Genomic DNA, 26,635 nt, shown 5'->3' with positions numbered 1-26,635 from the left:
TAATTGCTGCTGTTATTATAAGTAGTCTTAATTTTTTTTTCCTTAGTTACTCTGCTTACTACTCTTATTATATGAGTCATTTATGTCATATACATTGAATGTGTTGTATCTCTGTTATGCTGTTCATTCTGTACACATGACATCTATTGCATTCTGTCCATCCTGGGAGAAGGATCCCTCCTCTGTCGTTCTCCCATAGGTTTCTTCCTTTTTTCTCCCTGTTAAAGGTTTTTTTTAGGGGAGTTTTTCCTGTGTTGATGTGAGGGTCTAAGGACAGAGGATGTCATGTGCACAGATTGTAAAGCCCTCTGAGGCAAATTTGTAATTTGTGATTCTGGGCTATACAAAATAAACTGAATTGAATTGTGTTCATATATACTTTTGCCAACTACTTAAATCGCTGAAATATATGGTAACTATAAATAGAAAGGATAAAGTGAGTATACAACTATATTTGGGTTGCTTTGTGTGCTCTTCGTCTGTTTCTCCCCTTTGTGACTTTTTTTATTTATCTTTCTCTTTAAATATATATACAGTACCAGTCAAAAGTTTGGACACACCTTCTCATTCAACTACTTTGAAGAATGTAAAATATAAAACATATTCTGGTTTGTTGAGCATTTGTTTGTTTACCACATAATTCCATATGTGTTCCTTCATAGTTTGGATGTCTTCAATATTAATCTACAATGTAGAAAAAAATAAATAAAGAAAGAAAGAAAACATTGAATGAGAAGGTGTGTCCAAACTTTTGACTGTAACTGTAAATATATGTTGAAATTAGATCAACAACAAAAATACTAATTGTTTTGTATGAATCTTGTTTTGTATATTTCCCTTGTGCTCAAAATAAATAAATAAATAAAAAAACTTAAACAAGTGTCGCACCCACAGGCCGTATATATAAAGGTCGCACTCCACCTCCACCTGTCGGCCACCGTAGATGTTACTGCGGCAAATCTGACATTACACTGAGTGAGCGATGTGGCTCTTTTTTCCCCCTGTGCTTTATCGTAGCTGAGGTTTATATTAAAATCAAATATTAACTGCTTGATTAAAAACATGTCACTGTTCTGCATCAGGCTGGGTGTTAGTCCAATGCTGTCGGATGCCTAGTGACGTCTCCGCCGCTCCCCCGTCTGCTCTGGAGGTTGTCTCCTTCGTCGGGAGAACCGTTGGCGCAGGCGCGGCACTGACAGCTGCTGTCTACTTACTCCGCAAAGTGTGTTTAATAATGGCCTGGAAATCTGGAGGAGCCAGCCACGCAGAGCTAGTCAACAACCTACGCAGTGAGTCCTCATGTTTTATTTACGGCGGCAGCACCGCAGGCTTTGCAGACAGGTCGCCAGAAACGTGTTTTAGTGTTGAGGCTTGAGGCGTTTAACGCAGGAGGCGCGGGACGCTAGCTAGCTGGCTGCTAAGCTATGTTGTTGACCTAGCGTTACCTCCCTCTCTCTCTCTCCCTCTCTCTCTCTCCACACCCCTTTCCCAAAACCACGTTTGCTCCATGCATGCCTCCCATCGCTGCAAAGCAAATTAAAAATAACAATAAAAACACATCAGTTACAGATTATTGTTGCAGCTTCAGTTTTGAATGAGGCTCGTTTAGCCTGCTAGCTCAATGTGCGTCATTTGGGACGTTGTAGCTAGCGATAGCAGCGCTGCTAAGTGCCCTGCCCACATTCATTGATGGCTACTATCTCTGTCATAACCCTGTACACGAATGACCCTGACAGCTGTAACTGTGAGGCTAGTTTCTAGTGTTAGAAGGTGACTGAACATGGCAGCATGGTGCTAAGTCCGCTGTGACCGATGCCATCAGTGCCACATGTGTCATGCTGCATGCAGGGGATGGTCCATTGGGTGGAAATCATTCATTGATTGCCAATATATCAACATCAAGCTCTGATCAGACATGATAACTTGCACAGTTTAATTATATTCGATGTAATGATATCTTCAGACCAATGTGTGCAAGTCCAGTTTCAATATACAGTGTCTGCCAGGGCTATTTATATTATGTGCAGTCCGCAGAGCAATGCAACGGATTTTGTGATCAGTCATGCTCGATTTGCTTTTTAACGAAACCAAAAGCATAATCTTCATTTTTTTTCTTCCCTTTATATTTCTTTGCAGATATGAGTTTATGTGTCAGTTTATTATTGACCATATGTTGCTGTCGTGCATGGTGAAATAAAAAAATAAGAAAATGATAAGGAAGTTGAAACCAGCTGTGTCAGGACATAAAGCTGCAATGCAGCAAGAGAAAAAATTCCTATTTTATTTGCTCTTTAAGTGGTCATTACTCAGATTTCCTGCTCCCCCTGATTGAACACTTCACGGGACACTACATTTGCATAAACTGGATTTAAGCAGGTCACACTCAGGATGCATGCTAATTCACAACTTTGAAAAAATAGTTTGTGTCCTTCTGACCAGTGGTTTTAACTGAAATCAGTAATAGTTGCATTTGTTTTTAAACGTTGCTGCTTGAAAAAGTCTTAAAGTTCAGCACCTATTTATGTGTTAGTGGAAAATTAAATGTGTCTATAAAATGTATACTTTGTGTTAAAGCTTAGAAACGACATCACGTTTGTCTGCGTCACCAAGGGGCTTGCATTTTGAATTCTGATAAAGATCATGAATAGGTAGAAAACCGCTTGAAGTCTACCAGCATGTGTTATTTTAATTTCAGAAATCACTAGAAGGTTTCTATCAGGCAGCTTGTATGGTTTACTTGTAATGTATCCTAAAGCAGCACATAGCTCTACTGGTGAACAGAGACGGTAACGAGAGCAGCACCGGCTGTCGTTGGATTTTCCTGCCTTTGGCACTAGATGCTGCAGGAACCGGTTATGAGGGTTCCTGCAGCAACCCTTCTTTAGGAAGCCTTTTTAGTTTCTTCCACCGCACGTCTATGAACTTTTGACTTTCCTCCATCCCAATATCTTTACATATTGGGATATTGTACATTTTCTGGAAAATGAAATGATAAATTGTTAAAAAGGTTTTAAAGCCAGACAGGAATGTCTGACAGTGACACAAAATGTTGCCATAAAGCAGTCCTGCTCTTTTATTTGGAAGGTTGCCCACAATGGTCTAATAGACAGTTATAAAGGGATATATAGCAACCATGATGGTTCACAAATCATCACTGCAAATGTTATCATTTCGCACACCCCAAAGGTACCACTAATTGTAGTAATTGGTTGTGTAATGCCTAAAATCCCTGAATTCTCTCTGTCCTTGCCTGCATGCATCTGCTAGAAGATTATGTAATATATTCCTATCTGGTGTTTGTACTTGTTCTTATTTCCATAATAAACAATGACACAAACTCTTTTGCATCCCCAGAAAATGGAATTATTAAGTCCGACAAGGTCTATGAAGTCATGCTGGCCACAGACCGAGCCCATTTCTCTAGGTGTAATCCGTACATGGACTCGCCACAGTCGATAGGTACGTTTGCTCACGTAATCATTTATGCAGCGCAGCACAGTCTGGACTTTCAATACAGTCTGACCTCAGAGGGAGGAACTAACAAAATCTCTCTTTCACCAAAAGGCTATCAAGCAACCATCAGTGCTCCACACATGGTAAGGCTTCAAAAACACTCTCAGTCGTTTCTGCATCCTGTGAATCACAACCGTAAACAGTTTTTTTTGTAAAGCATGCCTCCCTCCACCCAGCACGCCTACGCCCTGGAGCTTCTACATGACCAGCTGTATGACGGAGCCAAAGCTTTGGACGTTGGCTCGGGCAGTGGAATCCTGTCCGTTTGCTTTGCACGAATGGTGAGCCACACATGACGGTAAACACATACAATTTATCTTTGGTGGCATTCTGATTGATTTGAAGCTGATTAATTAGCTTGTCTACCAATCGAAATAAAATGAGATGAAACATGTTTAATGTTGTGATACTGTTGTATGAGCTGAGCACCATTGCTCCCTCTGTGTTCTACAGGTCGGAGCTAAAGGGAAAGTTATAGGAATTGATCACATCAAAGAGCTGGTAGATGATTCTGTAACCAATGTGCAGAAAGATGACCCCAGTTTGATAACATCAGGCAGAATCAAGCTATTAGGTAAGATATCTCTTTGATGAAAGGTAACAGGCATTGAGTTTTTGTCTTTTTCTTGAACTAATCTGAGTTGTATAAATGTCAGCTGTCTTTACCTTATTTAAACAAGGAGTGTTTACAAGCACAGTGAAATGCCTCTTAGTCCTTGCTGTCTTCTCTTTTAGTGGGCAACCAAACATACAGTAGGTCAGTAGATGTGGTCATGCAGAGCTAAATAATTGAGCAGTGAGTACCTGCTTTCAATTGCTCTGCAGGAGGGTGGCAGTTCTGATACAACTACGCAATTAATAGAAATAGGCAGTCAACGATACTCGTTCTTTGTTTTGTTATATCAAAAAAAAAATGCTAAGTCATGTTTTGACAGATTGTTAGTGTGGGTGGGAAATGGTATGATTTTAGGTCTTTAATTTAGTATTTTTCCCTTGTGGTCTTGTGTCTCAATTTAGCCAGTCAACTAAAAACATTTTTCTTTTATTATTATTATTACTTGTGTAAAACTACCAAACATTTGCTGGATGCTGCTGAACATAATGTATTTACTTAAATGTATTAATCTGTTATTAATTACACAAAGTTTCAATAAACTAACAATAAAAAAAATAAAAACTCTAACATAAGAAAACAAAACGAGTTTCTGTAGCCTGAAAAGGTGTGGGCTGAAACTACAGCTTATTGCACCTCCACAAACAAGTAGATGTCTAAAAGTAACAACAGAAGAGCTGCTTTGTTGTTGTTTCTGGCTGATATCAGATAAAGCTATTTTAAGACATCAATTGTAGATTTAAAAAAATCTCCAGATGTGTTTATGTACTTTGTGAAAGAAACAAGATGCCATCCTAAAATATATTGTCACATACTCGTACAGATTCAACGTACTAGGTGAAAGTATTTTTAATATTATCATCCAGCTTTATATCTTTGGGCTCTTGTAACTAAAATGTGAATGGACTTCCTATGTATTTGGGACATTTCTTACAATAAATAATTAACCAGCAATATGATGACTAGATTCAAGACTAATGGAGAGCATCGTCAGATACAGCCTTAAAGAAACGTTGTCAGTACAGCAATGCTTAAATGAGTAACTTCGTCAATGTTGTGTATACAGAGTAGAGAGAAATAACAAATAAAACTGTGTGTGTGTGTGTTTTCCAGTGGGAGACGGGCGAATGGGCTACACTGAGGAAGCGCCTTATGATGCCATCCATGTCGGCGCAGCAGCACCCAACGTCCCCCAAGCTGTGAGTCTCTGAATACTTACGATCCACTTGAAAACAATAAATGAATACCATTTTGTGTTTCACAATGGTGCAATGTCTTTTTAAATGCATGTTGGTTCAGTCCTCTGTATCCTCATGCTGTTGACTCACTGCATGTACTGCATTGTTTCTCTCCCAGCTCCTGGACCAGTTGAAGCCCGGCGGCCGGCTGATTCTGCCCGTCGGCCCGGCGGGAGGAAACCAGATGCTGGAGCAGTACGACAAGTTGGAGGACGGCAGCACCAAAATGAAGCCCTTGATGGGAGTGATCTATGTGCCTTTAACAGACAAAGACAAGCAGTGGTCCAGGTGGAAGTGACTTCTTTCTCCCCCTTCCTCCCATTCTCTCCTTCTCACAGTGGCAAAAGGTGAAATGGTGTGGCTTGGAGGAGGCAACGGATCACAGAGGGGCTGCATTTTGCTGCTTGTTGACATTTTTTGCTTCTTCCATACCATACCAACTAGCTGCACGTTTCCTCCATAGTTTTTTTTTTAACCGTTTCCAAATTTGTTCACTTAAACCTGCCTGACTAATGACATTTTAAGTCATAGTCATTTTGGTACCCGAATATGAGAGAAACGGAAATAGCAGCAGGGTGAAGGCACATGCTTGGTTTTTCCAGAGCATGACTACTTTATCAGTTTGGTTGCTCATAACACATTAAAACCAAACTTCACAACTATTCTGTTTGATCTTCTACTCTGTGAGATGTAGACAAAAAACAATAACTGTATGCATTTTACTGTTATCTTAACATTTTGCATGTGATTCTAACTTTGACTTTGTGTTTGCATGCTTGTTTCTTGCAGGCAGTTCTTCCTTTTCCACCTTCTCCTAACGTTTGAATTCTGTTTGTCACAGGGATGAACTTTGAAGAGGAAGACGGTCCATAATCCACCTTTAAGTTTGAACCTGGAGAGAACTTGGATGGGGTCAAACAGCCCATGACATGTTGTTCAAAGCGTAACAAAACATGCTCCTTTTGTTTAAGCCTAACGATGGACTAGAGTATTGCATTGTTGACAGCCCAGAAGGGCTGGGAAGAGGGACTGCTTGAAGCTCAGCACAGAAATATTGGAAAGGACTTTTTGTTTTTTCTTTTCAGGCCTGCATCTTTTTTGGTTGTGTATTCTTTTTAACTGCTGGATTTTAGGGTTTGATTTTTATTTTTTTGTGGTTTCACTATTTGAAATGCAACATTTCAGCAGCATCAAAGCTGAATGTAGGAGTAACGCTGGACAACGACGAGGAAAGTCTGAATCTTATAGTTAATTCACCTAACTACAGAGTGTGTGTGTGTATGTGTGTGTGTGGATCATCTAACTGTAGACTTCTCTGCTAACATATGAGCTTTTCCCCTGCCAGCAGAATTAGGAACACACACAAAGGCAACACAATGGCTGACCTACACGTCCTGTTTAATGTACAGCACTCTCACGTCATCCAACACATAGAATAAGCAACACATTGGATCACACTCCAAAGAGAGCTGAGCACTAACAACAACGATGCACGTGCACACATTCAGGGCTGTGCTTTTCCACCTGGTGGGGTTTTCGCTTTCTGCCGCTGGTTTACCATCAATTTATGCAGGCTCTTCTGGTGACTGTTTCAAATGGGATAGTCACTGCTTTGCCAAAATAAACTTCAACAATATAAAGCAAATGAATGTCTGTTTTTCTTGAAATCAAAAAAATAAATAAAATCACATTTTATTTGTGGTGATGGATGATATTTGGCTGTCACCGTTTCTGGAATGGCACATGAAAATAAAGAGATGCATATGTTTTTGTCTGCCTTTTTGTTGGTGAATCTTTTGTGTGCAGGCTGTCACCTAGTGTTTGATATATGTTTAATTATAAAGTCTTGCACGCAGGGCTGGAACAAGTAGGTCAGGAGTTCCTATTATTTAGGCACAACTCCAACCCTAAGATATTTATGACAAGCCACCAAAATTAGTTTTTGTATCTTATTTATTTTTTAACCTTTATTTATCAAGGATAATGGAGGCTCTACTTATCTTATATTATTTTTAAATAAAAATGTTGTAAACCCTTAATGACAGCCTTAGTGCACCATTATTACAGGAGTATAAGTCTAGTCTTTGAATGAAAAATAAAATATGTCTTCAGATAAAGTATTGGATTTTGTAAATGACTTAGTAACAGATCCCACCAGTGTTTTTTGATATATAATACACTTTAATATCTCACATGAAAGACAGCACTTTGAGGGAATACATGTACACAATTATAGTAGGTACACCACACAAGTTTGGTTAATAACAAAAAAAGATGCAACGAAATTTAGACAGATAGAATTTAACCAATATAATTTACTATGGCTTAATATTATTCTTAGAAACTTAAAATAATAATTTGTTGCTGATTCCTATTCAGTCAGAAAAGTGCACTAACAGGCACTCCAGTGTGTTACGTTTCCGCCCTTCAGACGAGTTAAGTTAAGTAAAATGTGCAGCACATGCATGCCACATTAGTGCCCCCCACTGGCAAAAATACAGCATATTTTTGTGCAGCACTAGTCGTGCAATTAATAAGGTTTGATATCAAGGTAACCTGCGTTTTAGGGAATTTTAATAAAGGGCACAAAATAGTCTCTTGTACTGTATGTATCCCAGAAGTAATTGGGGTAAGCAGACAGAAGTATCTCAGTATCAAATGTCGATTCATCCATTGTGGATTCAAAATCACACAGCAGAAATACGAATTAACAAGCATCTAAATGTGTGTCAATGGCTTTATAGGCAGCATCTATCAGCAGTGGATCTACCAGTCAGAGGGGTTCAGTGTGGCGACGTTCATGACAGGAAAGAGTTGGGCTGTTTCCAACCTGACATGAGGACAAATTACAGACACTGGGCTGCAGGAAACACAGCGTGCAAATTCAAGAAAGTTCCGGCTCTGGCTGTGGCTCAGGCTCCGGCAACGACCAACACACGTTTCTCTTTCTCAGATCTCTACCCACGGCTGATTGGCTACAGGTACATGCCGTTGATGAGGTAATCGGACTCCTCTGTGGTGAGGGGTCGTGCTTTCTTCAGCTTGTGTCCAACAATTTTGAGACGACAGCCAATCATGAGCAGCAGAAGAGCAGTGATGATGAGGCCGAGAGCCAGAGGAAGGATTGCACCTTCAGGAGGAAACGGAGGGCATATAGAAAATTAGGAAGAACAGGACACTTTAAAAAGAACAAGGGGTACATACAAACCAAAACTATACCTGATTCTGGTACTGGATGCCCTCCTATCACTGGAAATGGTTTGGAGACAGGGGCGTTTCTCTCTGCCTGGCTCTGGGATACTTTTGGGGCAGCTTCCAAGAAAGGTGCATAAACAATTTAGATTTGGAAACACTTACTGGTATGTCAATAAAGTTTTTTTGAAATGCACTGTGGCTTTACCTATCTCAGTCTGTTTGGTGATTGGAGGAGCCACAGTTGCTGGTTTGAAAGCTGGACCTAAGAGATGTTTCCATGAATACAACATTTTTTTTTTACGTCTTTGCAATTATAAAATTATATATATATAAAAATTAAAAAAAAATGACAAGAAGCAGATTCTCACTTTTTTGTATACATTCACTGACACAGTCAGATTCCTGGAGGAAGTTGTTATGGTTGCCCTGGCAACCTCCATACAGGAAGTGTTTGCATTCTCCTGCCTTTTGGTCATAGTACCAGCGTGGGAAGGTGCCTTTACAGGGTCCGACAACTGGAGCCGCGGCACATGGATCTACAACAGAGAGAGAGATTGAGGCACAATCCACTTCTTATCAACTTTTGACTATTTTTTCTTCACATGGAGGGCACAAGTGTGGCAAATTTCTTCTGGAAATTACTTTGTCAACAAATGCACCAGTCAGTGTTTTTTGATATGTAATAAACTTCAATATTCCACATGAAAGAAGGGGAGTTGCTAACAGCTTGTTGCCTCTAAATGGGCAGTCAATGAATGCAGATCTAAGTTAAGATAAGATAAACTTTATCGATCATACGCAGGGAACAGGGAAGTTGCAGCCTGAGGAGAGTCAATGTATTCCCATCAACAACAATACGCACAACCAACCAAGAGCAAAGGTCAAAGTAATTAGGATGCCATTTTTCTTTCTCCTAAACAATGAGGTATCATCTCAGCTAGACATGAAATGAAGAAGAGACTCCTGAGAATGTAAGACCTGCCGTAAAATACCGTTGGAGGAGAAGCCCATTTGGTCGCTCTCAGCCTGATCAGGGATCAGATGGCAGAGGGGACAGAGGGGCTTTGTTCCAGCCCTCAGAGAAGACGCAGGCAGAGAGCTGCGTTCCCAGGGAATGCTGAGTGGCCCTGTGGCTTTGCCAGCCTTTTGAGCTCAGTGCTATGACTCAATGGCTGCCTACAGGGCCTCCATCTGCTTCTATGTCCAGACACGCACTAAAAACTCTCTCCGCCTCTTTACAAAGGGGTACCGCACTAACAACACAGCGATGGAGGATAATATTGTGAAACAAACATTTTCCCAAAACAAACTGTATAAAATAAATGCTTTTAGATTACCAGCCAACCATGTATTTGGAACTAGCCCTCTGTTTTGTACCACACACATTTTAAGGTGTATTGGTGCAGTTATTATATGTGTGAATAAACTGCATCCAACATGAACACTAACTAACCTTGACTGGCTGAAGCCTCCTGTTGACCTGGACTTTGTGGAAGAGCGGCCTTGCTCCTGTCCTGAGCTGGTATGATGTTCTCAAAGGTCTTTCTGGGCCCAGTCTGGAGCATGGAGCCATCCTCTGCCTCCTCTGGCTGGTCTACGGGTCGATGAAGGGTTGACAGATCCGCCGGGTGGGTCACTGACTTCCTGTTGCTGTCAACTAAAGAAATCACAGAAAAACTAATTCATGAAGGGGGGGTTTATATGCTTTTCATTTTTCTTTGTTTTCACGCTCCTTTAATTGATCGTGATAATACAAGAGATCACAAAAGATGGTCACCATTACAAAACAACAAGGGTTTCTTACAGATTGGGCAGAAGATTTCATCAGAGCGGTCTGGACATTGTTGCTTCCCATCACAGGCGTAGGTGATGTCAATACAGCAACCGTCATCACACTTGAACTGGTACTTTGAACAGAGACCTGTACAAACTGTGGGCACAAAGAGTTATACATCTTGTAACAGTGTTGCACTGGGACCCCTTAAACCAAGCTTTTATTAATGGTGAAAGTACAAATATTCTTCAATGTTGTAGCATTATTAGTGCTGCCATTTAAACTGGTTGAGCCATGGGCGGCTGTGGCGTAGTGGAGAGCAAGGTAGTTCTCCAATCAGAGGATCGGTGGTTCGATACCCAGCCTCGGCAGTCAATGTGTCCTTGGGCAAGACGCTTAACCCCAAGTTGCTCCCGAAGGCTTGCCATCGGTGTGGACTGGATGTTGCGTGAATGTTAGTTAGAGTCTGATGGTGGCACCTTGCATGGTAGCCCTGTCATCAGTTTGAACAGAGACCTGTATATTACATGATATGTAATATACTACTGATTGTAAGTCGCTTTGGATAAAAGCTAAATGACTGTAATGTCATATTTCTTGAGAAATAACTATAACCTTGAAAAGTTATCAACAAAGATAAATGTTTTATTGAACACTTCACCTTCTGCTTGGTGTTTTGGTGCCAGCACAGTAACAGAGACGTTGTCAGAGCTTTTCTGGCCCGATGTGTCAGTGACAGTCATCTGGAAGGAGTAGACTCCCTCCTGGAGACCGCTGATCTTCAGCAGCCCTGGATGAGTCGCCTTCAACACAAAAATGATCAGATATAAATTAGTCACATGTGCACAGATTGAGATTTTTCTCAGAGTTTATGAGGCCGCTAAAGTTTTGTAGTGCAGGTTACAGTTTTTAAAACATTATTTGTTTGAGAAAATCTATTTTTTTTATTTAGATAACATTTTTTGGGGGGGGCTAGATTTATCCTTTACCAAGACAATATAAAAATGTTTTTTGTTTGTGATTCTCAATCAAATGTTTTTTAAATACAATTGAGGTCCAAAATAAATAGCCGAAAATCAGAGTACTTCATCACGTTTTCTGAAAAATCATATGAAAATACAATATTCCTGCAAAACAGTCCTGATTATTGATTTACATCATTGCCGAAAATGACCTTATACATCGTGCTAAAGGGATAGATTAAAAACTACAGCGGACAAATTGATATCATCTGAAGGTTTATATTTTCCTAATGCTTACTCCACATGTGGCCTCTAAGGCTGTGAACAGCGGGCGGGCTCCAACATTGCTGCTGTCCTTGGAGCAGGTTGGAACGTAATAAACTCTTATCTCTGTTGATACAGCACGGCCACAAGCCGCCCTGTTGACTTTATTCAAACAAGCAATTTGACACTGGTGTCTGTGAGAGCCATTAGTGACCATTCATACTGCAAATTAAAATGTTAGACTCATCTGATCCCTGAGAGAAGAGACAACAATAGAGCGATGCCTGTATATTTGATGAATTCCCTCTTTGTTTCCTCCTCTTTCTTTTCAGGCTTTCATTCTCAAATGGAGCGCCGAATTAAACTGCATACAAACAAATCATTACAAGATGTATTGACGATTGCTGTGCACTGACCTTCATATTGATGGCTGTGTCCCCCTTGACGAGCGTCCATTCATAGTTGGTGATCCCATGGTCGTCCACGCTGTCCCGTCCATCCAGGACGGCCCAGTCTGTGGGCAGCTGGATCACCACATCCTGTCCAGCATCACTGCGAGGAGGCTCATCCACATCTGCAAAAACACACAGATGGATAAACCATGATAATATAGAGGATGTGTACTACACAGCTATTTTATTTCAATTTTGCCACTGGATATAAAAAATGCTTGTATCACTGTATTTCAGTAAGATGATTAAAAATAGAGATATCTTCACTATTATTCGGGGGTGCATTTGAATATAAGACTGTACTTATTCATGCAAGTGAAAATTTCCTAAAAGTTAGAAGTGACTTGTTTTGTCTGACAATCAATTCAAAGAATTATAAAATTTAGATGTGCACTAAATCCTCATTTAAACAAGATATTATTTGGTATTTTTGCTTTACTTAAAGGATAATCCACCAGCTGACGAATCGTTTCAGCTCAGTAGCCCACTTATTATTTCTTTACTTCTGTAATTCAAGTCGACTTGTCTTGCGTTTATGGTGTTCACTAGTAAATAAATAACGATAGCTATTGCCATAAAAAACACCTGCTGCTGGTCAAAGTGTCCTGGTATCATTTTGCAAATCATTAACCCAGCCTACCTGCTTCATGAAGATTAGCAGCAGGTGCTAGTGACTGGTCTATCCAATGTGGTTATCTCACTAGAGAGAATAAACTGACAGTGCAGTAGAGTTTTCTTTAGCACGATACAGTTAGATATACAAAACTTTGTCCAACCCTTAAAGAAAAGAAAGCACAAATTACTTTGGAGGGCTCATTTCTGTCCTATAGATATATAGGAGTAAAAAAATCCATAAGCCGTTTCCAATATCGCCTATCTCACATCCTGTGCTGATCCTACGATACATAACACCATTCCTAAAAAACAAAGTACCACATTACAAATCATCACGTAATGTGATACTACATAAGAAGTCATGTTTCTATATATATATATATATTCAGCTCCTTCCTCAGTTCTATTTTAATTTGATCAGCTGTGTTTTAGTTAAACAAAGATGAAGCGTTAAAGACAATCATTATTTAATGGTAAATATGTCACCTGTAAGGCCAAGCATATTCATTTATTGTCCATAACTAACACTGACTTATTAACTATCCAGTTTGCCAGTAAGCTTTAGTGAAGCATGCAGCACATTTTACACTGCAGGATTGTATTGATATGTAATATACTACTGATTGTAAGACTGTAATGTAATGTAATGTATCACCAACACAAAGATAAACAGGCTCCCCATGCATGCACAACAATGTCAACACCATCATCAATCATATGAACCAATACTGTATATAGATATATAGTATATATATATATATCATATCCAGGTTGTTGTCATCTCCCACCTTGTGCATCCTCCTCCGGACGTCCTTCCCCGGGCCCCCTGGCCGACCCGCCGGCCGGCCCGGGGAGCTGCCCCTGCGTGGTGTTGGGGGTCCGGCTGTAGGTGGTGAAGCCCTGCTGCGGGGCGAAGCTGCAGACGTCTCTGCTCCTGTAGGTGCAGTTGAACAGGTAGCAGCTGAGGCTGTCCCCGGGCTGCCGCAGGTCCTGCTGGACCACCGCCACGGTGCAGTGAGGCTGCGAGCAGCAGGCGTGCAGGCAGTCCTTCCAGGTGTACACCCGGCCCGGGGCCAGCAGGAAGGTGGCCCCCTGCTCGATGGAGGCCTTGGCCCGGATGATGCGCTCCCCGACGGCGTTGAAGTCGCCCACGCACGAGTCCAGCCCCTCGCCCGCCCTGTACGTCTGGTCCTGCTGCAGCTGCTTGCGGAATTCATCCAGGAGCTCCTCCACGCCCGTCATTTTGGTTTTCAGGTCCGATATGGGCAGAGCTCGTGCTCCGGCACGGTGAACCGCGTTCAGCAGCACGAGACCAGCGAGCAGCAGCAGCAGGCGGGAGGGATGCTGCACGAGAGCCATGTTGTTCACGCAGCTAGACGGCGTCTCCCTCCTCTGCCTCCGGCTGGTCTCCGACGCATTCACACACACACACACACACACACACACACACACACACACACACACACACGAGACAAAGGCCTTCCTACGTGAGGTATATTCCCGTAACCATGTAAAACACGGTGCTTTAGGCAGTGTTCGTCTCTAAAGCTTTAACGAGGCAGCCGCTCGCCCTCTGACGATGCTAGAAATCTGTCGTTGTCATGGTGAGGGGGAAGACGGCCGCGAGACAGTTTGGCTGCTCAGCAGAAACCACTGACGTCACACAGATGGATATATATGGCGAGAGGACACACCTGCAGCTCTGTTTACCCCCCCCCCCCCCCTCCCCCCTTCTTTACTTTCTACAGGTGTTTGCTTTTAGAAATGGGCAGACAATACTGTCATGTAAATATTACATTCATATGTATAAATGCACACATACAAATCTCAAACACAGTATATTTTGTTTATGCTTTCACATCACACTATCACTTGATGATGATTATGAGTTCTCTTAGAAGGTCAAATACTAGTTCTAGCACATTCTAGTGCCTGATCGTACGATGGAAAAGAACAGAGACACTTAAAGAAGGAATGTGCTTTTACTGCAGAGAAACCAGATAACAGGCCCTTTTTACGACCAACTGATGAGGCCCTCAGAAAGTCTAAAAGTCTAAACCAAGAGCCGCCTCTCTCTTTTTTGGACCTATCATATTCAACTCATAAAACCTGTATAACATGATGGCACTCTGTATAAGAGCCTTTTAGTTGCTGAACCTCTCAGTACTGCTAGGCCCGTGCACGTAGAACTGCTGGGCGATATACTCCTGTTATCCTACAATAAATGTCACATTTGTTTTAAGATGAATCCGGTGTAGAAGTCTCTCTTGTTTTCCACTCAACAATACTTTAACTTGAATAGCAAAAACACAACAGGGAGACATTTGCACATTTTCATTACTCCAGCATTTCAATAGTTTGTGTTCAGTGTTTTTTTTATTGTAATATTTAGAGGCTATTATCTGCTTGTATCTATATTAGAACTTGATTTGAACAGTTGAATCACACTGCAAAGCACATTGAATTGTCGATGAGATTACTAAAGTGAAACTGTAAAAGCTTCAATATTTGTTATGAAATGGTAAAATATGCAATAAAAGCAATTTTCACAAAAACTCTGACATTGTTACCTGTATTTTGCGGCTACACATCTTTGTTGGTCAGTTTATTGTGTGTTACTTTTGCCTCATACTGTATTTGTGTATAGCATAGTTTTGCATTTACTTAAGGTACTGTCACTTTTTATTTTCTTTTGAAAAAAGAAACAAAACATTATGCAAATATATGGTTTTAAAATGGAAATGTACCTTTAAATGCCTATGGAAAACCGTATAAACATACAACAATTGTCAATATTATGTTTTATAGAGCTGTTTCTTCATAGGTAAAGAGAAACCTTTGCATTTAACAGCCTATTCTTATACAAAAAAACTGAATATTTTCTAACACATTTCTTTCACAGTTTCAATATGTTTTTTTAATATGACACTAAAATTGTGAATAATTTTAGTTATGAAACAAAACGGACACACTGCTCATGATTATGTTCCCCATTTCTGACATCATGTTTTAAAAATAAAAAAGGTCATGACTCTTACATATATTTTTTTTCCATATTAACATACATCTGATTGATGATCATATCTACACAAGCAAGATAAGCACAATTTTGTCAGTGTACAAAAAAAGAAAACAGAGCAAATGATTTGATGTAATATAAATTACTTACTGAATATTATATATCCTATGATTTTTTGACACTAGAAAATACAATACTATACAATTCATTTTTAACGTGTTCATTATAGACGCGGTCGAACCCTCATGTAGATTTAACTATGTTTAACAATGCGTTTTTAAAGTACATAAATGTTCACATATAATTCTATAACACAATATTTACACGTTTATGAAAAATAAAAATGTAGATTCGTATTATAAAAGGAAATGTGAGAAAAACTAATTAAATAAGTCTCAGTATGGATAAAAAAATTAAAAACAAAAACAGGGCATGCATGGATGTCCTTCAGATTACCATAGCAATTAAATTAAAAACACATTTAAATAAAGTAGTGATAAAACGCCTATGATAAAAAAAATTGGATCAGATGATTTTGAATGTAGTATTTTGTATCTCAGGCTTGTATTAGAAAACGGTCAGTCTCCAGATTTGTAAACATTACATCTTGTAAAGACAGGAGAAAAAATGTTTAGACAGTTTTCAATATTTTTACAATAGATTTTCTCACCAATTGTAATTTCTAACGCACCTGTAACAAAAAGCTGTGTAATGTTCATCAGGCATAGCAAAACTAGTGGCACTTCTCAGTAATTGTTGTTTTTAAAAGGGACCCTTTTTTTCCCCCCACAGAATTATCAAAATACTCTGCCAAGACCAGTCAAAGAGTGTCTCTTGTGATTGGAAAGCTGCTCTGTGCACACGGCAAACACAGGTTCTTCTCCTAAAAGTCTTGCTCTTATAAATACTGAGGTAAAGAGGAGAATACTGAGTTGTTGGGACAAAGGTCCGGGCTTTTCTGAGTGGTTGTCGCCACTTAAGGCCTCAGGTTGGCTTCTGCCTGTAGTCTGTGATGGCCTTCCATAGTTTACACAGGATCCCGCCTCTGAGAGGACACAGAGAAAAGAGGTTACAACATACAATGTGCAGTATGCCACTACTTATATGAAACCAACAGAAATTATACTGTATGTCCTATATCTCAGCTTTTCAATATTTTTGCTGTCTATAATTACCCATTATATAACAACCGGATATAAAAACATATTAGAAGAAAACATTACTTGCCTACAGCAGGCAAGAGGACAAATACAAGACTTTAAAGTACCTTCTTAGTCCTTTTTTGAGGAAACTACATCCATTGCTTTTTAAGAGTTATCAAAATCAAATGAAGATACAAAAATGTTGTCCTTTTTCATACTACCACTGGGGGGCGCCACATGCCAACATTTACAAATCCTAAACATACAGTGATGCTATATCATTTTTTTTTTTTTTTTTTAAATGTTTCACTCTTATTTGAATATGATATACTAGGTGCCGATATGCAGCTACAAATGAGAGAAATATAAGAAGTAGATGAAAACCGTAGTAGTGGCAGTAGCAAGCTAATAAACATGTTTACAGATGTGATGAACTTGTAGGCTTTACACTATTTGCTAAGACCTGACCGAGGAAACTCCAGTTTTATAAACTATCGACACCTTATATGATTTCTGAGAAATGAAGCTGCAATTATGAGTCACTACAGTGCTGAGTTCCGGATCAAACCTGAAGTTAGAACCAGGAAAATACATCAATACAAACTCCATTATGCAACAAAGAGTTGTCTCGGCCTCACGTCTGTTTCTGGTATTAACAGAACTGCAGTGCTTTTCAGATATGACTTTCAGTATGTATTTTAGTGAATACAGAAGTGAAACTGTGAACAAACAGAAAAAAAGATTTACTACCTCAGTCTTAAACTCTTCAGATCGTCTCTTGTTACATCGTGGAGGATGTTGTTCAACGTGTACTCCTCGTTAAGTATCTGGAGAAAGAAAATGCATGAAATGAGGGTGCAGTGTACAAACAATGCTTCTGTACTTAAACTAAACAGTTATGTGACATTCAAGAAGATGTAGCTCTTAGGTTACCCTGTGTTCTATGTAACTGTACAATGCTTTACACCATATTTTATGTCATTGTTTAATCTGTTTAACCACCCAATAACATTGTTTTAAAGAGGGCTTTTTTTTTTTAACTTCCTCTTCATCATGGGAATACAGAAATCACAGAAGACAAACACCAGGTCTAGTATCATAAAGATTGTTCTGTATAGTTTGGTGCTGTCCCTGTGTGAAGTTAACCAACAGGTAAGGTTCCCCTCCAGAGTAAAAGCAGAGACCCACTCTGTCTATGGAGTCCTGGTCAGCGCCGTAAAGCCTGAGCCAGCTGGTCATCTCTGAGTCCTCACGTCTCTCTGCAGGCGGACTCCTCTGTCCCTCGGGGACATCTGACGATGAGGGGACGTCTGACAGAGAATATAGGGAACAGTCTCATTTAGACACACCCGTTCATACAAGATTTGCATAGGAAAACAACAGTGTTCTGCAGCTTCAAAATACCCAAATTATTTTTTAAGCTTCAACTTCAAAGCCACCTTATACAGCAACACATAATATACCAGCACCAGGTATGTTATTATTGTTCATTTGTACTGTAACTAACCTATATCTCATTCTTTGACCCCATAAAGCTTATCTTCTAGCTGTGCAATGCATTAAACAGTAGTCAATAACACTTTGCAGGTGATTTCTACAAATATATCCAGAGAGCTGAATTTGGTTCCTCAAAACTTATATTTGTACATATTGCTGTCAGATGTGCAGCAAGATATTGCAGTAAAATATATTGCATCAATACATGTCAGACTGCACTTGACCTTCAGTCTTAGTTATCAACTATAGCTATTTCATTTCCAGTTATATTTATTGCTCAAAATGAAAATGTTTTCTGCCCCGACATACATTATAAGCACAACTTGCAACACATGTAGTGCAAGTAATTTGTCCATCTAAAAAAGTTTAAACATAATTGTTTCAGGATGAAGCAATATCATCACATTGGTGGCAGGATGCACATCATGTGTAATTGATGTTTTCATTCTGGGAGTCACACAATTTGCACCTCCAGTAGGTGATGAGAAAGCTCTGTTCATAAGCGTTGGTCATGTCACGACTTGTATAAACGATTAAGTGAGGTGTAAGCAACCTCAGAATATTGGATGATGATGTATTTACTACAGATCAGCTGATGATAGACAGAGGAGTCGCCTCAATGAGCCACAGCTGGTTGTAAAATGTAAAGGTAGACTGGTAGTAGAAGCCGAAGTTGTGCTAGTGTTGCAAACAGTCAGTGTGAAAAGGTAAATCAGATTGAAGTGCAGACCTGCGGGCTCAGATCGCAGCCTCAGTAGTCTGATCTCCTGCACTCTCTCCTCCAGCACTTGTTGCAGGATGGCCTGATACTCTCTCTCCTTCTCCAGCAGCTGCTCCATCAGCCTGGAGTCAAACAAGTCGGAGGGAAGAATTACAACATAATTTAGACAAATGAAATTAGTAATAAAATACATGAAAGCTAACAAAACACAAAGCTCTCCGGTCGATAAACACATCTAATCACAATAGATGTTCTTGACTACCTGTTGGTCTCCAGCTTCATCCGGCCCAGCTCCATGCTCACAGAGCGCTGTGCATTATGGGACTCGTGTGAGACGGTGGAGCTGAGCGTGCTGACTCCCGAGGTGGCCACGGTGTCGTCGTGAGTGGCGACGGGAGGCGCCCGGCTCTGTTGGGTGGAGCTTCTGTCCGGCTCGTCGTCAACGTCGTCCTGGTCGGCGGGGTCGCTTTCCGAGGCCAGGCTGAAGTGAGGCCGCAGCTCTGAACACAGACACAAGACATCGCTTTAATGAGTTACTGGATGATTATGTATCATGTTATAGAAACTGAAAGTGTCACTGATTCTCAGACAGACAGGTATGTATAATAATGATGTAATAGTAGTGTTAGAACTGAAATTCTTAAAGTTGATTAACTCCTCAATCAACAGAAAAATCAATACATTTATATAATTCACTAATTGTTTAGATTACCTCTAAAGTTATAGTTACAATCATTCACTGGTGTTAGGTTCTCAAATGTGAGGATTTGCTGCTTCTCTCTGTTTAATATCTTTGTAAATTACATTTTCTGTGGTTTTGGACTGTTGCTCAAACAAAACAAGCAATTTGTGATGAATATTTTATAATATTTTACAGACTTAAATAGGAATGGATTAATCAGAGAAAAAATGTAAAGTAATCAATGATTATTAGTTGCAGCCTTATTCAAAGTAATGCATATCATCATGGGCGTCAGTGAACAGTTTTGATCTGTAATCTAAATGCTGTTAGTTAGTTTTTTCCTTCTGCACCAACACTGAATACTTTCATTTGTTTGCTATGATAATGTTATCATAGAGTACAAAAACACAATAAAGTAATTCAAATATATTTCAGCTTTTAATCAGAAATAAACTAGTATCGGTGCAGGCCTTTAATAAACCCATGTTGATTTAATTTACAAAAAATATGACTTCACAAAGTCAAAATCATTGCTGTGAGTCGTTCAGGGCTTCGTTGGCCTTTTGTTTAGTTACAATACAGCCACATACAATGAAACGAACAAGCTCAAACAATGTCAATTCTTCTCCCCCAAAACATGAGTCTGACATGATCACATCTGATTGTGTATGCTCCTGCAAAAAAAACACAAACTTCCAGACTGAGCTCCACGTCAATTGAGCTTTATAGCCGCTTCTAGTTCTACTTTTCCTACTTTTGAGCTACAGTAATGCTCCTATGTTGAGGGGGCTTCTCAAAACTGGATACTACTCCATTGTGCTCATGTGGATGACGTCAGTGTTTCAGTTGTCATCACAGAACATCCCTGGCCTCCCAAATGTCTGGCGTTCAACAGAGATCTGTGATTACTGTAGCATTCAGGGAGAACTCCCTCCACAGCTCCAGACGGACCAGTGATAACTTATTTAGAGGTGTTCTGCTCGGGACACTGATGATGTTACCTGGTACGAGGATGGTGATGGCGGTCTGCACAGCTTTGCGAATGATGTTGTCCAGAGCGAACATCCAGTGAGGCTTGATGTTGTGGTTTCTTAGCACTTTGTTTACCTTAAGACAAAAAGTTTCATAGTTAAAATACTTTTTAGACTGAACACATTTCATATTGTTGGTATATTTACATTTACCCAGTTTTAATCATGAGTCCCTGTGTCGATTGTTCTTTTATCTTTTGTTATATGCCAAAAATGTGTCAAAAAAATCTGTATCAAATTATTTCTACATCCAAGTCCCCATTAAATCCCTGTTTAATACAGTGTCTAATACTTGATGACTCATCCTGCACTCAGGGGCTTTTAACATTTTTTTTAATCTCTCTTGTAACTGTAGACCGCTAAAATATTCTGTTTCACTGTGAAATACATCGCAGTACAGAAGCTAAAGACACTCTGACTTCTGTTTCACAGGGACTTAATTACTGCTATTTTATTTACATTTACTGCTCTTACTTTACTTCAGCATCTTCTCCTACATTAACCAAATCTTTTCCAAAAGGTCCTTTAAAGAACCATATAATGTTTGCTGATATGTTAAGATAGTTCAGTCCTAATTATTGTACTTTTGAATAAATGCACTACCAACCAAATTATGAATCCTTCCAGCTGCATGACTGCTCTACTTTAAATTATTTGCACTGATAACCAACAGGAGGCATCAGAGCTTCATCTTCCTGCAGGATTACGCAACACACCCCTTACAAATATGAAAACAACTACTTGCTCTTGTGTCATTTCATCTGCATAACTGCATTTCTAAAAGGGGAGAAGCAGATAAGTCCTATTTACACAATGTGCAATTACTCCTGACAGATCCCACTTTTACTGCCTCACTAAAAGGTTACAAGTATTTCACAGTTATCTGTCTGATCTCTGTGCAGGGCGAGCAGCAACATGGCAGCCAGCTGCTTTCTGCAGCTCATGTAAAATTACAACAATTATGCTGAAGTGTTCAGGGCACATGGTTTATGAAAAGGATGGGAGCAGCTCTGCCCTACAAAAAGGGCGATGGATAATAGACAGGAAATCACGTGTTACAGGTGCAGGAGAAGTGAGCAGCGTGTGAGGAGAATTTTAGCAACAGATAAAACCTCAGTTGGGTTTAACTGCTGTAATTTGAAACTTGATTTGGTTTGTCAGCACAGAGATGTTGGATTTTTTGGGTTTGATTCATATGAGATGCAAGATGAATGGTAGCGGAGATTTAGTGCGATGAATCCCTTCTTGACTTTCTATACAATCATTTATCTGGATGATACTTACAGCATCCTGGAAGCCAAACAGCATGACCTGCAACTGACTGATGGCGGTGCTTTCAAAGTCCAGCTCCAGCTTGAGTTGAGACAACGTGTTGGCGATGATTTTCCTATCCGCCATGCGAACAAAGTCGGCCAGGCTGACCACGAGGGTGGAGATGTGCTGAGGCTTCAGCTTCAGTACCTCAGAGCCCTGCAGGGAAAAATGAAAGATGGGGTTAGAAGCTATTAAAGGAACGTGTGAAGTGTGCAGGAGATAGTATCCATTTCTTGATTAATCTGTCTGCTGACTGATGGTGCCTTCCATTACCAACCTGTGTGAGGGCCTCCATCAGGTTGGCCACAACCTTTTCCCGATCCTCCGTCAGGATTTGGTGCAGTGTGGCTCGTCTCTCGCTGTCCTTCCGAAGCATAAAGAAGCCTGAATCCTTCTCATCTGGAGATGGAGGCGCGCTGTGGTCCTCGAAGTTCTCCACTGGAATGCTGAGATAAAAAGAGAAGAAAGGAAATGATTTAGGCTTTCTGTGAAATATAACTAAATTTGTGCATGTATAAATCATACAACATATACAAATAAATGTAAAATTCAGCCTTTGCCTTAATAAGGATGCAGGAAAAATGCAAGAAGCTTCATACATTCTAACAGATAGGGGGCAATCCATCTTATGCAAATCATTGTTTCTTTGATATTTTCTTCTGCTAATTATCGATAAATGCAAAGAAAAAGATATTTGGCTGTGCCGTCTGTGAGTGTGTTTCAAATTTGTACTCGGTTTTTACCCATTTCTATCATGTGTTTATGTGCTTTTGTTTCTGTTTCAGGGCTGAGCAACCAATATCCCTTTCAGGAATAAAAAAGAGATTTATTGCATAAAGATAATTGATCATGTTCAAATTTGACCATTATGGTCTTCTTATCCTTTGATACAAATCATCAAGGTTCATCCAATGTTGTTGTTGTGACAGCTGATACCAAACTTTACAACCTTTACATTATAATATTATTTTATATGTTTAAACTTAAATATTTTCATACCCACAATTGCCCCAAATTAGATTTGAACAAGATTACTTCTATAACATCGTGGAGCGCTAAAACAGTGTTGGCATTAGAATCAATTCCGCTAGGGGCTTCATATATATATAGGCAATCAGCTTGGCATTTATCAATGCTACAATCTATAAGAAAAACATTTTGACAGTCTGTGGTGAAGCCAAAATGACACATTACTTATAAAAGACAATCATGACCCCATTTACTTTGACAAAACACTCATCCTACCTGAGGAAGAGGGACCTGGGCCCCTTGACATCCCTCTCGCTGTAGCACTTCACGCTGGGCTTGAAGATGAAGGGGTTGGTGTTGAGGTCGTTGTCAGGGGAGACGGAGCCGTACTCACTGCTGCTGCTGGTGTCCTCCACCACCACCGGCACCGGCAGTGAAATACTGCGGAGGTACTCTGAGCCAGCATTCACAAAGGAGAAATTAGTAAAAGTGCTGATGGAAAATTAGCTTCCTTTTCAAGAAAGAGAGAAAGAAAAATAACATAATATCTGATCTGATATACCTGGCACCAAATGACCAGCCAGTGTGTATAATTTATGAGACAGTGGTTATAAAGACATTCAAGCATTGGGAAAGAAGTCATGTTGTGCAATGTCTATTTTGAGTTCTTGGAAAAGGGCAGAGTCGTGCCAGGCAGGTGGCCGCAAGAGAACTGTAGCCTAGATACTCTTTATTAAAGCAGGCAGATAAGTCGATATAACTGATGTCCAGATCATAAAATAGTCCCCCTAGTGGTAAATATGTCTGAAAGAAGAAGTGTAGAGAGTAAAGTAACTCACCAGTCCCGGGTGACAGAGCTATGGTGGGAGAGAAACAACATAAAATATGTGTCAGCAGTTAACAGAGAACAAAACATTTCCATGTAAGACTGGCAGAATAACATTTCCAAGTATACAGAGAGTTTTTAATCTTTTTTGTTCTGGTGCCATGGCACATGATAGCATCATGGCGAAAACTCAAACAACGAGAATTTTGAAATCCACACAATTAAGATCAGGAGTGTGTTCAGGCTTTATAATGAGCAGGTGTAGCAGGAGACTCACAGCTGATGATTAATATTCTAAAAAAGATCCCAAATTTCTCAATCTTTTGATGCAGTATGCTTTCCCATAAAAAGCGGTCAGTTCCTTATCAAAGGAAGCTTCTCTCTTTTTCTTTGCTTTTATTTGACGATTTTAAGTGTTTACTCTTCAATTAGCCAAGTATGTTAAAGGTTAACAAAAATCAAAGCCAGCCTCATGTATTTTTGTAAAATATAAAGCTGGAGCCAGTACATGGTTAGCTTAGCTTAGCATAAAGACTGGAGCCAGCGGAAACATCTTGCCTGACTGTATCAAAAGGTACAAGGTGTTGTTTGTATTTGGTTTGTTCAAACTTTTATTGTTCCACTGATACTGAGAGATGTTGAATTGCAGTTTATTTCTGTTTTGATCAACTTATGTGGAGCTAAATGGAACTGAGCCCACCTGTGAAGCTGCTCTTGCTCTTCTTCTTGCGGCTGGTGACGGTGAGGAACTCGTCGGTGAGCAGGTCGAGGGCGGTGGCCCGGCGGTCCGGGTCCGGCTCAAAGCAGCGCAGGATGAAGGCTTTGGCCTCCAGCGACATGGAATCTGGGATCTCTGGATGGATCTTAAACATGCCCACCTGCCGACAAAAGGACACGTGTTCAGTTCAGACAGATATAGGGAAGTTCGGCTGTGGCTCACGAGGTAGAGCGCTCATCCTGCAACCACAAGGTTGGTGGTTCGAACCCCGGCCTCTACAGTCAACATGTCAAGGCCTCCCGAAGTTGATCCCTGGGCTGCTTCTTAGCCCACTGCTCCTCCGGGATGGGTTAAAATGTTAAAACTCAATGCACTGTAGGACTAATAAAGGATTGATTATTATTAAGTTCAAAATAATTAAGAAAAACTGACTGCTTTCCAAGATGTTCTGCCCTCGGGGTAAATTATTCGATTTGAGGAGACTTAACTTAAAACGTGCAGCGAGTGTTTACCCAGTGAACTATGAGACTGTGCTTCAGGGCAATAACGCTCAAAGTTCAAGACGCAAGGACAACAAGAACCCTTGAAATTCCTGTTGTTGCTGTTGAGGAATGTTGACTTAAGACTAGCAGGGAGATGCCCCTCCCTTGAGACATTCCACAAGGATGAGTGAAGAGTATATAAGGACTGGTTTATCATTTGGGAAAACTCTACACACACCATGTAAAGTGCACACACAACATACATTCTTTTTATAGATAAAGATGATGTGATTGTACTTGCAGTTGCAGGATTTCTCTGATCCCTGTCCAGAAAATGTGATGAGATCTCAGCTTCTGCTTTAATGTTGTGTTGTTGTACTATAAGGTCTATTCAGCAGAGTAACAGAAGCCTCCTTTGTTTGACTTTACAGCCCCTTAATTAAATCACATCTTATGGAAAATTCCATGATTCACAGCTTTGACAGGAGTGCTATAATGCTTTCCAGACAACCCTTAAACATCTTTACTGTCCTTAATGAGCTCCACATGGCTGTGAACAATATTTCATTAGTCTGGAGCGCTTTAGATTTCCATCCAGAGCAAATACACACTGTAAATTGAGCAAGGAAATGGTTTCAAACAAAGACAAGTGCACACAGAAACTGGAAAAACCAAAACATGCGGGAGTCTGCGATTGTTGCTCCCAATGAGCTACACGTTTGTTTGTGTTCAAACAAATGTCCGCACATAGTCAGTATTTGGAGTTTCTACTGAGCTGGATCACGTAACCGCACGCAGGTGGCAACACAATGCAGGTGCAAAAACGGCTGACTCACTGGGTTTGTTTCCATGAAAAGAGGAACTGAGAAGTGCAGAACCCGGACCTGCTGATTATTTCATTAGATGACGTTTTTCTAAGGAATTTTGCTGAGAGAAAGTCACTTTTCTTAGTGAGCATTAGGTTACTAATAAACTAAACACATTGGGTTTTAAAGGTCCAGGCTGGCAGAGAGAAGAATTTGTACAGCAGTTAATATGCTGGTAGTTTGCATGTACAGTAGGTTTCCATTATTTCAATGCGTCAGTTTGAGGGCTGATAAAAGCTATCATGGAATATCACAAATAGTATCTTTGATAAGGCAATACAAATAAATACTTAAAAGTTACTGTTGTACTGTTGGTGTACGTCACGTTTTAATGAAGATGGCATAGTGTCAAAAGGTAGCGTTTTTGCTAACAAGCAACCTCTTTAATTTTGGTTTCTCCCTTTAAATCACTAAAAATTAATTTGATCAAACTGTTTCTGTTAGGACCTTCTCCATACTTGATCATTCAGTTCACCGTTTAAGACAGGGAGATGCAGCTGCTTGCTCTGGAAAATGTTCGAAAGGAGACATGAATTACGATTGTTTTACAAAAATAACCGTTTATTGCTCTGCAAGTCTGCAGGCTAGTCAGCAGGCAAATTTAGTCAATGGATGTTAATGTAATTATATATATGTTTTTTCTGACAATTATGTTGGCTGCTACTAGATGGTTATGGATATGATTGCAATAATGGGGGTAGAATGTTTAGGAATTCTTAGGACATTAAGCTCTAAGTTAACT

The 26,635-nt window shown here is 40.0% G+C and overlaps 3 protein-coding genes across 4 annotated transcripts in view; 1 reads left to right on the top strand and 2 right to left on the bottom strand.

The window, feature by feature from the left end:
- Positions 1 to 944: 944 nt before the first annotated feature.
- Positions 945 to 7,620, top strand: pcmt (protein-L-isoaspartate (D-aspartate) O-methyltransferase). The gene is made up of 8 exons (XM_054618691.1): positions 945 to 1,289; positions 3,355 to 3,459; positions 3,565 to 3,596; positions 3,690 to 3,794; positions 3,967 to 4,087; positions 5,240 to 5,325; positions 5,483 to 5,652; positions 6,206 to 7,620. The coding sequence occupies exons 1-8, from the start codon at positions 1,109 to 1,111 to the stop codon at positions 6,216 to 6,218; spliced, it is 813 nt and encodes a 270-aa protein (XP_054474666.1). The 5' UTR covers positions 945 to 1,108; the 3' UTR covers positions 6,219 to 7,620.
- A 54-nt stretch (positions 7,621 to 7,674) lies between these two features.
- lrp11 (low density lipoprotein receptor-related protein 11) lies at positions 7,675 to 14,213 on the bottom strand. Its single transcript, XM_054618690.1, has 9 exons — positions 13,415 to 14,213; positions 11,976 to 12,133; positions 10,995 to 11,136; positions 10,364 to 10,489; positions 10,013 to 10,216; positions 8,928 to 9,095; positions 8,765 to 8,821; positions 8,584 to 8,676; positions 7,675 to 8,494 (listed from the first exon to the last, which is right to left on the bottom strand). Exons 1-9 carry the CDS (start codon positions 13,983 to 13,985, stop codon positions 8,340 to 8,342), a joined length of 1,674 nt encoding a protein of 557 aa, XP_054474665.1. The 5' UTR covers positions 13,986 to 14,213; the 3' UTR covers positions 7,675 to 8,339.
- A 669-nt stretch (positions 14,214 to 14,882) lies between these two features.
- Positions 14,883 to 26,635, bottom strand: part of map3k5 (mitogen-activated protein kinase kinase kinase 5) — a 66,633-nt gene continuing 54,880 nt past the window's right edge. Inside the window, exons 20-30 of one of the 2 annotated variants that reach the window (XM_054618467.1) lie at positions 24,528 to 24,705; positions 23,841 to 23,858; positions 23,278 to 23,455; positions 22,310 to 22,478; positions 22,003 to 22,188; positions 20,689 to 20,794; positions 19,268 to 19,505; positions 19,015 to 19,127; positions 17,976 to 18,097; positions 17,538 to 17,614; positions 14,883 to 16,690 (exon numbers count right to left, since the gene is read on the bottom strand). In XM_054618467.1, coding sequence (XP_054474442.1) covers positions 16,630 to 16,690; positions 17,538 to 17,614; positions 17,976 to 18,097; positions 19,015 to 19,127; positions 19,268 to 19,505; positions 20,689 to 20,794; positions 22,003 to 22,188; positions 22,310 to 22,478; positions 23,278 to 23,455; positions 23,841 to 23,858; positions 24,528 to 24,705 — 1,446 coding nt within the window. In that variant the 3' untranslated portion in view covers positions 14,883 to 16,629. Of the gene's footprint in view, positions 16,691 to 17,537; positions 17,615 to 17,975; positions 18,098 to 19,014; positions 19,128 to 19,267; positions 19,506 to 20,688; positions 20,795 to 22,002; positions 22,189 to 22,309; positions 22,479 to 23,277; positions 23,465 to 23,840; positions 23,859 to 24,527; positions 24,706 to 26,635 lie in introns of both variants that reach the window. The other variant, XM_054618468.1, reaches the window with a different exon arrangement.

Source organism: Anoplopoma fimbria, chromosome 18, assembly GCF_027596085.1.
Source record: "Anoplopoma fimbria isolate UVic2021 breed Golden Eagle Sablefish chromosome 18, Afim_UVic_2022, whole genome shotgun sequence".
NCBI classification, from domain to species: Eukaryota; Metazoa; Chordata; class Actinopteri; order Perciformes; family Anoplopomatidae; genus Anoplopoma; species Anoplopoma fimbria.
Note: the sequence above shows the minus strand (reverse complement) of the source record. Positions and strands in the feature narration are given on the sequence as shown.